The following is a 14,291-nucleotide window of genomic DNA, read 5'->3' as shown; positions in this document are numbered from 1 at the left end:
TAACCAATAGTTTCTTTTAATATTAACAAAAAAATAATGGCCAAAAGAAGGTCAGTGTTCATAATATAATTTATATATAATATAAAATATATAATTTAAATAATATCCAGTTAGTGTTTCATAATTTAGTAACTCTTACTATTTTTTTTAATAATTTAGTTGTTTGAATCAGGATCTCAAGAAGATCCATACAGTATGTCTCTTTTAATATACAGGTACATCTGTTTTTCTTTTTCTTGCAATTTATTTGTTAATGAACCAGATCTTTGCCATATATTGTTTCCTACAGTCTGACTTTTGCTGCATGCATCTCCCTGGTGTCTTTAAATGTGTTCTTCTGCCCTTCCTATACATTGATAGTTGGATATAGAGCCTTGATTGGATTGAAAGTTGATTTTTATTTTTTAATAATAGACTACTTGATGGGTGGTTGTGTGTTCACCCATCAGTAGTTCTGACATCTTGTGATATTAGCAGCAGTTGATACTGATGTATAGTGACAAAATTCTGTCATTCTTTCTGCATTCATTAGCTGGAATAGGTCTATATAGGTCTCATCTTCTATTTGATGTATAGTTTTTAAAAAGGTATTTTTAAGGTAAACTATCCCTAAAACAAAGTGGAACTAAAACACACCCTTCTTGGGTGGTTTTAACATAGCTTAATATGATAGAAATAGTATATATTTGGTAAACAGGCAGAGCTCATTTATTCATTGCTCTGTGATTTGTGGTGGGTTATTCAGCATGCGTGAAGCTTCTTTACCTCATTTGTAATATGAGGCTAATAGATAATATACCTCACCATATTTGTGACCATTGAATTATTGAACAAACCTCACCCATAGTAAGTACACAAAAATGCTGTTTTTTGTTCATCTCCTTACTTGTCTGTAATCACCACCCCTGCTTTTGTGGAAATACGTATATCCACACATGTCTATATATATTTCATTCATTCATTCATTCTTGTATGGTCCATTGTGTTTGTGTAAGTTTTTTGCCCCACATCGTTGAAAAAGAGACCCATACTGTTTTCAGGTCGCTAACAAGGCAATGTTCCCCTGGCTCCTGTGGCTGACAGAGTTTGTCTTCTTACTTCCTAAGTGAAGATTATTACTGTATCAAATACAATTAAATATTATATCAAAGGTTATTGTAATAAAATAATCCTCTAATTGTTCTAATTGGTACTTTCAGTGTTTTAACTATAATGCCTTTTAGTATATGTACAAAGTAGCATATGATGCAGATTGTTTGATGATGGAACATTTTGTAACATGTTTCGAATTAAATCATTATTTTTTATCTTTTATATGAAGTTGTGATATGATAAAACATTGGAATCATCTCATCAATTATAGACTTGTCTTTAAATGTGACTTTGTAATTTCCTGTGTTATTAGAAGAGAGGACAAAAAGAGGATATATAGAACATGAAGCTAGGTATTAAAAGAGTTAATATTTTGGATGTTGTTGTCTATTGTCATCCTCAAAAGTGCTGTGTGCCACTCATGAAAGATGTTACTTTAAAACGGAGCGGGTGAGATAGGAGACATCAACATACTCCTGTTTTCTAGGAACTCAGAAGACAGTAAAAAAGAGCTGTGCACAAATGCATAGTAGAGCATATTTGTGTGTTATGTGTTGGTTAAGAAATGGAGGTTTTCAAAGGTGGGATGCCTGATAGGTATCTAATTAAGATGGAGAGGTCTCCATTCAGACTGGTTTGAGAGGATGCAGCCTCTCTCATAAAGATGGGAAGAGTTCATTTATATTATATATTTTCAGTTTAGTGAAAATGAACCTTAGAGCAAAGCTTAACTGTAGGACCTGCTATAGATGGATGATTTTGGCATTGGCATCTTGGTATACCTGGAGGTTACATTTTTTTTAAAAAATCCAGCTTCATTCAACATCCTTTTATTAAGTCCTTACTCTGTACTAGGTACAGTGCCAAGGAATATAAACAGTGTATTTATTAACTCAGCAAATATTTATTGGTAATTACCATGTGCTAGGTACTGTTCTAGGCACTTTAGGATACAGACAAGAATCCCTCCTTCGATAGAATTTATAGTCTATCAGGGAGTAAGCAGTAAACATAAAAAAAATAAATTGTACGACATGTTAGGTGATAAATATATGGAAAAAAGAAAAATGAGAACACAGTAAAGGGAGTTTAGGGGTGGACAGGAGGTGGTTTGGGTTTTTAGCTTTAAATAGGATGGTCAGGGTATGCCTTTTTGAGAAGTTGACATGAGTTAGCCATGCAGGTATCTGGGAGAAGAATGGTCCAGAGAGAAGTAAGAGCTGATAAAAGGCCGTAAGAAGCCTTAAAAAAGATAAGTAGAAGTTGTTAGAGACTGTTTGAGCGAAAAGACATTTTGGGAAGGTGTAACAGCGTGAACAAAGATTCAAAGGGCAAGAAACAGCATGGTGAGGAGGAAGGGTGATAGTAGAGACGTAAAGTTGGGATTGCTGAGGCATGAGAAATGTAGGCACATTATGGAAAGCCTTGTTTGTCATAGAAAGGAGCTTGAGTAGTAATCTCTGGGCAATGGGAAGCTGCTAAAGGGTTTTAAGCAAGAGAGTTATATGGTAAGATTTTCCTTTTTAGTAGATCACTCAGATGATTGTGTGGGGATTGCATGTGAGGGGGTCAAGAAGCAAGGTGACTGTTTTGTTTTAAATCATTGATTAATCTATGCAACCTTTAGTCATTATAAAAGGAAGCAGTAAGTTAAGTTTACTTTCTTTTACAAAACTGAATTGGAGGGGCCAGCCTGGTGGCACAGCAGTTAAGTTTGCATGTTCTGCTTTGGTGGCCCAGGGTTTGCTGGTTCAGATCCCAGGTGTGGACCTACGCACTGCTTCTCAAGCCATGCTGTGGCAGGTATCCGACATATAAAGTAGAGGAAGATGGGCACAAATGTTAGCTCAGGGCCAGTCTTCCTCACCAGAAAAGAGGAGGATTGGCAGCGCTTGTTAGCTCAGGGCTAATCTTCCTCAAAAAGAAAAAAGAAAATGAATTGGAGCAGGTTCACATTAACAGTGTACTGCAATTGTGTATATGTGTGTTTCTATGCATATAGATCTAAAACCTACACAGCTAAAAATGAGTTCTTGGCTTTCTTTTTTTCTGCTTTTTCTCCCCAGTCCCCCCGGTACGTAGTTGTATATTTTAGTTGTGGGTTCTTCTAGTTGTGGTATTTGGGACGCTGCGTCAACATGGCCTGATGAGTGATGCCATGTCGGCGCTCAGGATGCAAACTGGCAAAACCCTGGGCCGCTAAACCAGAGCACGCGAACTTAACCACTTGGCCACGGAGCCGGCCCAGCAGTTCTTGGCTTTTTATTCCTAGTTATTGGTTATCGAAACTAAGGATTTAATTTCTGTTTATTTTTACTATATAATGAAGGTTTCATTGAACTTTTTGTTGCATTTCATTGAAGAAAGTGTTAATTGATAAAGAAGACATTTACAAATCAGTGTTTTTTCTAATTTATGTCTTTTACGAACACAAATGGTTTCTTTCTCAGTATGGTGATTTGAGGAGTATTATCACTGAGAAAAATCAGATGACCTACCTGTTAACTAACAAAAAAAAAGCTCCTAGGTATATTGTATCAGCCAGTTCTAGGATACAAAAGCTGTGCAGTACTTTGTGCTTTCTGTAGAAAGGGTAGCTGCTATTTAACCTGTCCCAAAGGCATGTGTGGTTGTACCGTAAACCAAGCATGGTGCCTGCTTGTCTGACCTTAGAAATGAAAGTTTAGGAGAGTTAGTATACATGTGCTGCGTTTTTGCATATATTCATTGACTTCGTAGTACACAAGAAAAGACTCAGCCGTGGCAACTTGGAGTATTTTGACAAAATAAATACGGTAAAAATTGACCCCCTATTACAAATGAAGCACAGGGTAGGTGCTTTATGTTTATTATTTTATTTAATCCTTGATACCCTCAGAAAACTGAGGCTAAAGCAAGTTCATACTAGTGAGTAAGTGGTGGAGCAGGGTGTTTGTCAGCTAGCAGTGTGTATTTGACTTGAGAAAGTGCAGCAGTGACATAGGGTGGCAAGGAAGCTCACACTGCTACCCTCTTGGGTTTCAGGTACTAGACATAGAGACTCAGATCTGGGAAGGATTTGTTGTTGTTATTTGAAGTGGAGATAGGTTAAAATAATCCTTTTAGGGGCTCGCCTGATGGCGTAGTGGTTAAGTTCATGTGCTCCACTTCAGTGGCCCAGGGTTCGCTGATTTGGATCCCAGGCACAGACCTACACACTGCTCGTCAAGCCATGTTGTGGTGGCGTCCCACATACAGAATAGAGGAAGACTGGCACAGATGTCAGCTCAGGGACAATCTTCCTCAAGCAAAAAGAGGAGATTGGCAACAGGTGTTAGCTCAGGGACAATCTTCCTCACCAAAAAAAAAAAAATCCTTTTAGATCTTTAATTGGTTAATTTTAAAGTAGGTAATATAGGCACATGCTACAAAATTTTTAAAGTATGAAAAACATCCATCCCATGCTATGCCCCAGTCACTCATTTCCCCTCCCCAGAGGCAGCTGCTATTACCAGTTTCTCTGGGTCCTTTTTAGGGGTAATCTTCGTGTATACAAATGTGCACATGTGTGTTTAAATAAATGGTGGAGTACTGTATGCACAATTCTGCAGCATGCTTATTCCATTCTGCTTTGTTACCTTTATTTTTTGCCCTACACATGTAGCTGAATATGGCATTTCCTAGACACTCCTTATAGTTTCCTTCTGTGTCATTTTAAGTGCTGTTCTCTTTTCCTGAAATGTCCTTTCTTTTTATCTTTTCAAATTCTAGCCAACTCACAGTCCACTTCCTCTGTAAAGCCTTTTTAATGTTCTCTTTCTTTTGTGCTATACCATCTTTTTAAAATAAATATATATATTTGTGTTGTAAGTTGCCAACTATATTTAATAAGTGTCTGGGTGGTAGAGACCATATTCATCTTTTTAAATCCATACTGCTCTCCCTTCACAATGATTTGCACATACTAAATATTTAGTAAATATTTGCCAGTGATAGTAGTGAGATGAAACTGCGTCAGGTAACCAAACCTGAATCAGGCATATTTTGAACATGGCCATTCACTTATTAATTTCTATTGCTATTTTAATGTCTGAGTTTTTACTAATTATACTTTTATATAAATGCAAAAACCCTTCATTATATAACAAGCTTGTAACACCTTGAGTCATTTTTCATTTTCACGTGCACATTTTATTTGGTCATTATGTATTTTTTTCTTTTTGTTTATTTTGTTCTTTTTGCCCCCCTCTGTTGCATAGAGAAGCTGCAACCAGTTTTGCAATTTTCCAAGTCACAAACGGATGTCTATAATGACAGTACTAACTTGACGTGCCGCAATGGACATCTCCAGTCAGGTGGGTTTAGGTTAACTAACATATAAAATAATAAAGCTTGCATGCAAAGTAGAGTCCTACTTAACTCATAATGTTGATTTGATTTCATAATGCTAGATTTAATTGGTTTTTGTTTCCGCAGGGCTATGTTGAAAATACAGTGTCCCTGTCATCATTCATGGTGTATAAAAATCTAACGAATAAGATATAACCATTCTCAACATGCTTTATTTGCATATTTTGCAGCCTCCAGTTTTGAGATTTTATATGAAGGTTCATTTTCGTAAAGTATTAAAATATCCTTTTGTTTCTTTTGTATTTTCAGTGTTTGTGATTTTCTTATGGATAGCTGTACCAAATCTTTATGAAGGAGTGTTTTTTAGGACAAATTTTAATTTTTCTTCATTATGTATCAATTTTCATGGCACGTCAGTTTTCATATATATTATACATGAATGTTTTGTCATAGTACCTGTTAGAGAAAATTCGAAGCTGAGTTCACATAGTGAGGAGAAACATTAGAATACTATGATTTACTATGGGTTAAATGTATTTTCCATGAACTTTTGGGTATCAACTCCTACAGAACATTAAATGTGTTTTGATTTGGTTTGGTTTGCTTGGGAGGAATCTTCATTTCCTAGGTTCTCTGACGTCTTGGCTGGTTTTATTGGTGGCTTTTTCAGCATTAGTTTCATGTCCAGAGCTTAAATTTTATTAAAGCAAATATTACTTCATTCACGCTGTAGCAGAAAAACCTTAGTTTAGACTATAAAACGACTGCCTTCTTTAATTGTATTTAATACAAAACGTTTAAGATTTTAATAGAGAAGAGAAAGTGGATTTCTGTGGCTGGAAGAGACAATTGGTCGTCAGCTCTTTCCCTTGTGGCTTCTCCTCTCTGTTAAGGAGTTCTCACTTTGTTTTGGTCTTCCAGTAGAGAGACCCGGGTCAGTGGCTATATTCCTTTCCCTGTTCCTTCTTTGTCTGATTTAAAATACCATTGCAAGTATAGAGATAAGTATTTTGCCTATTTCTCTTAGCATGGCTATGAAGGGCTGACATTTTCATAAGGAAGTTTTTGAAAAAACAAAGACATAAGACTGTACCACATGTAAATAGTTAAATTCCAGAATACAAGTTTGAGATCTTAATAATCCTACCAGGGTAAACAGCAAAAAATTATTAGCCCTGAAAAACTGGTGTGCCTTTCCCTTGTTATCTTGATTCTCTTCTGCTTCATTCCACATGTAAGATCCCATTGTATTTTTCTGTTATGCAAAAAAAAAAAAAGGCAAACTTCTCTTCCTGGGACCCATTAGAAAAAAAATCAAACTATTTCAGATTCCTAGTAATCTTCTATTAATTCTGTTTTCTACTTTGGGGAACAAAATGACTTCACAGCTAATTTATGCAGCACTGGTGTTTAATAACCATTCAGTCCTAATGAATGAGCTGGCTCACTCAGGCCCAGTTATTAGTGTCACTCACTTCTGGAACATTCTGTGATGTTTCACTTGGATGAGTTACTTCCTCTCTCTCAGGAAATAGTTATGCCAGAGTCTACTTATTACTACAATGTATTACCTACAATGTCCAATTTTCAGCTCAAAATTACTAGACATGCAAAGAAATAGGAAAGTGTGATGCTTACTCAAGAAAAACAAATCAGAAACTGACTCTTGAGTGGGCCTAGATGTTGAATTTAGCAAAGACTTTAAAGCAGCTATTATAAATATGTTCAAAGAATTAAAAGAAAATATGGCATCAGTTAACAAACCTGCAATCTTAACAAATAATATAAACTACACAATAAAAATAATGAAAATTCTAAAGTTGAAAAGTACAGTTGCTGAAATAAAAAATTTATGGAGCCAGCCTGGTAGTGTAGTGGTTGGGTTTGTGTGCTCACTTCGGTGGCCTGAGGTTTGTGGGTTTGGATCTTGGGGGCAGATCTATGAACCACTCATTAAGCCATGCTGTGGCGACGTCCCACATCCAGAATGAAGGAAGATTGTCACAGTTGTTAGCTCAGGGCCAATCTTCCTCACCAAAAAAATTAATTAATTAATTAAAAATTTACTAGATAGCCTCTACAGCAGATGTGAGATGTTAAATGAAAAATTCAGTGACCTTGAACTTAGATCAATAGAAATTACTGAGTCAGATGACTCCTATATTGTCAGAAAGCAGTTAGTGATTGCCTAGGGCCAGGGGCAGTAAGAGGGATGGAGTGCAAATAGATACAAGGACACTTTAGGCTATGATGGAAATATTTTGTATCTTGATTTTGGTGGGTATTTCACAGTTATATTTATCTTTAATATAAACTCGTCTAATTGTACATTTTAAATGGATGTAATTTATTATTTGTAGGTTATACTTCAAGAAGGTTGATTAAAAGCAAATACTGAAAAGTTTATAAAGAAAAATACTACTCCCCTTTCCACCTCTTCCTTCTCTCTTCCTTACCTTCACCCCTAGTTTGCCTCTCATACAGTGTTCAGCTCTTTTTGCTATTTTTTCTTGTGCTTCCTACTATATTTTCAAATATTGTGCTTATATTAAGATTTCTGATTTATCAATTTTTGATATATATTGACTTCTTCTTTGGGTGGAAGAAGGTTTAATTCTCTTATGCCACCATCACCCTTCATCTCCATATATGTGTGTATGTATATATCTCTCACTATTTTTAGTTATACTGAAGTCATGTTATTATGACTTAGTAAATATTGTTGACCCAAAGCCAAATAGTATGTTCCAATTATATTTCCTTTTTTGAGTTTTTCCTCTGCACAGATTATCAGATTTTTCTCGTTCTCTAACTTTGTATTAGAGTTTTTTTACTCCTTTCTATTTAATTTGCTTTTTAACTAAAAGACCTCCTTTCGTAGTTCTTTTTTTTTTTTTTTTTAAGATTTTGTTTTTTCCTTTTTCTTCCCAAAGCCCCCCGGTACATAGTTGTATATTCTTAGTTGTGGGTCCTTCTAGTTGTGGCATATGGGATGCCGCCTCAGCATGGCCTGATGAGCGGTGCCATGTCTGTGCCCAGGATTCGAACTGGCAAAACCCTGGGCTGCCGCAGTGGAGCGCTCGAAGTTAACCACCTGGCCACGGGGCCGGCCCCTGTAGTTCTTTTAATGAGAGTTTGTAGATAGTAAACTCTCTTTAATCTCTCTAATGTCTGAAAATATCCTCATTCTTATGTGACAGGTCATCTGGGTAAAGAATTGATATAGGCTAACACTTTTTTCCCTTCAGCATTTTGAACATAAGCCATTACCTGCTGAGCTTTGTTATTTTTTATGAAAACTCTGCTGTCATTCTCATAGTTCCTTGTGGAAATTTCTTTCCATTTATAGGCTCAATACTATATATTTTCTGTCTGAAGGAATTCTTTTCCAGTCTCCTTTTTTTCCTCTGAAATTATTATTTATCATTACCCCAGTCAGATCTTGCTTATCTTCACATCTTTGCTTTTGCTTATTGTCATATTGGAATCCTTTCCTGGTCCTTCCTTTAGGGTCACTATCCATTAGTTCCTTGAACACATGATTCGGAACTTTACATTTATCTACTGGAAAAAACCCTTGATCATCTTACTCTATCTGAAGTTCCCTTCTTTTGAGTTTTCTTATCATTTGGGTATGCCTTTACTAATTATCATATATTGTATTTGTTCTCTATTTGTCTTCTGTACATTGAATCTCTTCTTGAGGAAAAGGATCATATTTCATTTCTTATTACTATTTGTCATCACCTAGTACACTGTACGTATTGGACGTTTGATATACTTGTTTGTTTAATTAAGTGAATCTTCAATCCTAAGACCCTTGGGGAGGTAGGGATAGTTTCAGCTTCTAAACGTGACTGAAATAATTCTGGAAGACCTGTTCATTTATGTCCTAGAACAACAATCCAAGATAGTCTAGAGGGAGTCTATAATAATCTTCATGATTATCATAAATTTGATTATTGTAATCTAAGTGAATGATTCAAAGTTGATCAAGTATTTGGGTGAATGGTTAAAACTGTCTTTCTCAATGCTATATATTCTTCCACTTGTCTTAGAGGTCCTGATTTTTGTCCCACACTGCCAATTAAAAATTCAATTTCAATATTCAGAATCTTATTTTAAGGTATCCTGAATGTTGGTTTTTTCTTTGACTTGAATTTTATTTACTCTTTCTGATTTTGTAACAATTTACCTGAGATAAACTGTTTGGTTCTCTAAATAAGCTAATTTCTTACACCAATTGACAGTCCTTTGTTTCCTTAAACCATATTACGGAATTTGATGACAAAAGCAAAAATAATGCTTTTGTCTTTTCTCTTGGCTACTCTAATTTGCTGACTGATTTTTAACATTTGTCTTCACAGTAAACATTGATATTGATAAACTCTGATGTTTGTTAGATGGTATATAAAAATATTATTTAGAAGCAGTGGGATTTGAACATTTGAAAGTGTGTAGTTTATGTAGAAGAGCACTGTAGGGAGGTAGGTAGGTCAAATAAACTTTTAGACTTAATTGAAGGTGTTCTCTACATGTTTATTGACATATATACAGCACATCTTTATACTCTTTAAATTAAAATTGATTAACTTAAGAAGCTTTTGGTTGGTGCAGACTGTAGACTTTCATATTTTATAGTCCTTTTTTTTTTTTTTAGGAAGATTAGCCCTGAGCTAACTACTGCCAATCTTCCTCTTTTTGCTGAGGAAGACTGGTCCTGAGCTAACATCCATGCCCATCTTCCTCTATTTTATATGTGGGACGCCTACCACAGCATGGCTTTTTGCCAAGTGGTGCTGTGTCCACACCGGGATCTGGAACCTGGGCCACCGAGAAGCGCAACGTGCACACTTAACCACTGCGCCACCAGGCCAGAACTTTTTTTTTTTTTTTTGAAGATTTTTATTTTTCCTTTTTCTCCCCAAAGTCCCCTGGTACATAGTTGCATATTGTTTTTAGTTGTGGGTCCTTCTAGTTGTGGCATGTGGGACGCCCCCTCAGCATGGCCTGATGAGCAGTGCCAGGTCCACGCCCAGGATTTGAACTGGCGAAACCCTGGGCTGCTGAAGTGGAGCACGTGAACTTAACCACTCGGCCATGGGGCCTGCCCCTTTTATAGTCTTAAAAGTTTAGGAGGGGGCTCACCTGGTGGCATAGTGGTTAAGTTCTCGTGCTCCACTTTGGTGGCCCAGGGTTCGCTGGTTCGGATCCTGGGTACGGACCTACACACCACTCATCAAGCCATGCGATGGTGGCATCCCAAATACAAAATAGAGGAAGATTGGCACAGATGTTAGCTCAGGGCCAGTCTTCCCCACACACACACAAAAAAAGTTTGAGACCAAGATAATGCTGTGCCTTTTTTCTTCTGTACAAGGTATCCCTAATGACTTTACTGCATTTTGTTTCTTCAGTGTTTGGCAGCTTTATTTGCTTGGTATCCTTTCTATGTCCTCCTCCTGTCCCCACAAATAAAATTGCTTCTTTTTATTATGAATACATATTCTTTATAAGAAAATTAGAATATACATCAGGAAAAGGAAAAACCTAAATAACCATAATCTTGTCTGACCAGTGACACCACCTGTGGACACCCTAATATATATTCTGATTGAAATCTTATTTTAAAATATTGGTGAAGTAAAAAAAATTATTAGCTTGGGTTTGCACATTTGTACTGGTCTTTATCATTACTTTTTATAATGTTTAGCCACAGTTTTCTAACCATGATGGTTTTACTTTTTCCTTGATAGAAAGTGGAGCTGTTCCGAAGAGAAAAGATCCCTTAACACACACTAGTAATTCACTGCCTCGTTCAAAAACAGTTATGAAAACTGGATCCACAGGTCTTTCGGGCCACCACAGAGCACCTAGTTGCAGTGGTTTATCCATGGTGTCTGGAGTGAGACAGGGACCTGGTCCTGCAACTGCCACTCATAAGGTATTTGAAGGCAATAACTTTAACTGCTATGCCTTTGCAAATAGAAAATTTTGAACATGTTATGCTTGCTTAAGTTTATTACAAGTACTTTATAATACCTTAGGGAATTGATAGGTTTCCACAAAGTTGCATATAATTTTTCCTTTTTTAAATCTACAGGAGCAACTTGCTATTAAAAAGCAAATCTTATTTTAACTACTTTTGGACCTATTTAGGTTCTTTATAGCAAGTTTGCTTATTCAGTCTGTTTCATATAATGCTATATATAGTTCATTTTAAATTTGATCTTTTAATTGTTTAAATCTATGTAAATATTTTATAACATTAAACATACCTAGAGTCTTCTTATAATTCTAACAAGGATCAAGATTATATGACTGTGTTGTTACAGAGCCTTTTTATTTTGTAGTAACTAAATCTCGTTAGATAAAATCCTCTATAAACCCACTTCATACCAAATGTAGGTCTGTAATGAATGCCCTGTTACCTTGAAGTAAATATATAATTTTTGGATTTTTATATTCTTTTCCCTATTTTTAAAGCTTTAATTCTGTGAACCTTAAGATTAATTCACTTGTGAAAAGTGTAAATGTTAGATTGTGTTTTCACGTTAAAGCTTTGTGTCCTTTCAGAGTACTCCAAAAACAAATAGAACAAATAAACCTTCTACCCCTACAACTGCTGCTCGAAAAAAGAAAGACTTGAAGAATTTTAGGAATGTGGACAGCAGCCTTGCTAACCTTATAATGAACGAAATTGTGGACAAGTAAGTTTTGCCATCTGAAGTGTTTTATTTTACAGTTTTGATTTTTGAATTTAATTTGTAAAATGTATCATGAGTGAAATAGATAATAAATACCTTGTCTGATTTACATATTTAATTTTTATGATGGTTTTAAATTACTGTAAATGTAGAAAACCATTGCTTTACTTGATTTAACAATAGTTTCACAGTTAACACAAAAATGACTGTTTCATAGAGCTTAAACTTCATATTATAACATCTGAAGCATATTTCTATTGTAGAGCTAACTGAAATTCTCTCTCTTAGTGGAACAGCTGTTAAATTTGATGATATTGCTGGCCAAGAGTTGGCAAAACAAGCATTACAAGAAATTGTTATTCTTCCTTCTTTGAGGCCTGAGGTAAGGACTTATGTTATCATTTTCCTATAACATCATCCATTACTGAATCCGTAGTAGCGGTAAAGAAATGTTTCTGCTTTGCTAGAATGATTAATTCATATAATCATGTAACAGTAGATTTAATGTTTTTAAAAAGAAAAAACATTAGCAATTCATGTTGACTAGTTATTATAGGAGAGGAGAATGACTATAAGGGTTCCTAATTCCCAGTCCAGTAACATTTATAGGAAAAGCAGGTAATAGGAAATAATCTGTATATCAAGCATTTAAAATTAAGAGACAGAAATCATACTGAAGAAAAGGGAAATTAAGATAAAATTATTCATTGAGTCTAAGTTTGAAGAACAATTTCTAATAAGATAAAATTATTCATTGAGTCTAAGTTTGAAGAACAATTTCTAAAAGAATTATTTTCAAGGCTATTAAGTCATCAAAGTAAGTATAGAGCCAGTGAATGATGGGTAGGGACCTAACCTTCCATCCCATAGTTTTAGATTCACTAAAGAAGTTAGGTAGTCTTAGTAATTGATAATAAATACTGAATTTTCCATACTTAGCACTGTTTTGGATTTTCACAATTCACAGTTTATATATTTGATGCTGTTCTGATAATGTTGCAAAAAATAAATCTGAGAATCCACTTCTGGATCACTTATTTCTCTTCTCCCTGAACCTTCAAGGCTTATCAACCCATTTACAAAATCTAGTGGAAATAGATGTTTTATGGCAACTGTACTGGAACTTACTGAATATTTTTTGTTTGCTTGCTTTCTTTATATTACTTCTTACTTATTCTAAGTAGCTATGTACATGAAATCACTGGTTTGTTATACTGATTGAACTTTTACTAGTACACAATAAAATAATTAGAGAATTATTAAAATAGAAAGCATTTGTCCTTACATGAACCAGATTTATCTGTTGTACCACTTCAGGCCACATTTGGGTAAACATATTGTAGCTTATATAGTGGGCTAACTTTTTGCTGGAGTTATAGAAGAGTAGTAAATGCAGTAGACTGAGTATTGACAAAAAATGCTTACTGAAAGGATTCACACAATTGTAGACCTGAAAAAGATCTTAACAGTCATTTAGTCCATTGATAAAGAAAGTCCTGGGACTGGCCTTGTGGCCTACTGGTGGTGAAGTTCAGTGCTCTCCACTTTGGTGGCCCAGGTTCGCAGGTTCGAATCCTAGGCATGGGTCTCCACCACTTGTCAGCCATGCTGTGGTGGTGACCCACATATAAAATAGAGGAAGATTGGCACAGATGTTAACTCAGGGCTAATCTTCTTCAGGAAAAGAGAAGAAACTAGTCCCAAGAGCTAAAATTACCTGCTCAAGGTTATAGTTAAGTAATAGAACTAGGAAATGAAATAAAAAATAAGATTCCTAAGAATAGAACTGCCTCCTCAATGCTATAGCTGCCACCTAATAATTAAGTGTAGGTTTTAGTATTTATTAAGTCCCATTCTTTTTAGGGTAGAGAAACATACCTAAAATTGTGAAGGCAGGGTAGCAGTTAAGTTCACCTGTTCCCCTTTGGCAGCCCGGGGTTCACCAGTTCAGATCCTGGATGCGGACCTATGCATCACTCATCAAGCCATGCTGTGGCAGGTGTCCCACATATAAAATAGTGGAAGATGGGCACGGACGTTAGCTCAGGGCCAATCTTCTTGAGGAAAAAGAGGAGGATTGGTGGTGGATATTAGCTCAGGGCTAATCTTCCTTAAAAAAAAAAAAAAAGAAAATTGTGAAGGTAGTTACTAAGGAAATATTTG

The 14,291-nt window shown here is 35.6% G+C and overlaps 1 protein-coding gene across 4 annotated transcripts in view; it reads left to right on the top strand.

Moving 5' to 3' along the window:
• The window catches only part of SPAST (spastin), a 78,665-nt gene that overhangs the window by 20,682 nt on the left and 43,692 nt on the right, over positions 1–14,291 (top strand). For 2 of the 4 annotated variants that reach the window (XM_046662960.1, XM_046662959.1), the window contains exons 4-7: positions 5,331–5,426; positions 11,178–11,365; positions 11,998–12,131; positions 12,417–12,510. In XM_046662960.1, coding sequence (XP_046518916.1) covers positions 5,331–5,426; positions 11,178–11,365; positions 11,998–12,131; positions 12,417–12,510 — 512 coding nt within the window. The remainder of the gene's footprint in view (positions 1–5,330; positions 5,427–11,177; positions 11,366–11,997; positions 12,132–12,416; positions 12,511–14,291) is intronic. The other 2 variants (XM_046662962.1, XM_046662961.1) reach the window with 1 other exon arrangement.

Source organism: Equus quagga, chromosome 5, assembly GCF_021613505.1.
Source record: "Equus quagga isolate Etosha38 chromosome 5, UCLA_HA_Equagga_1.0, whole genome shotgun sequence".
NCBI lineage: Eukaryota > Metazoa > Chordata > Mammalia > Perissodactyla > Equidae > Equus > Equus quagga.
Note: the sequence above shows the minus strand (reverse complement) of the source record. Positions and strands in the feature narration are given on the sequence as shown.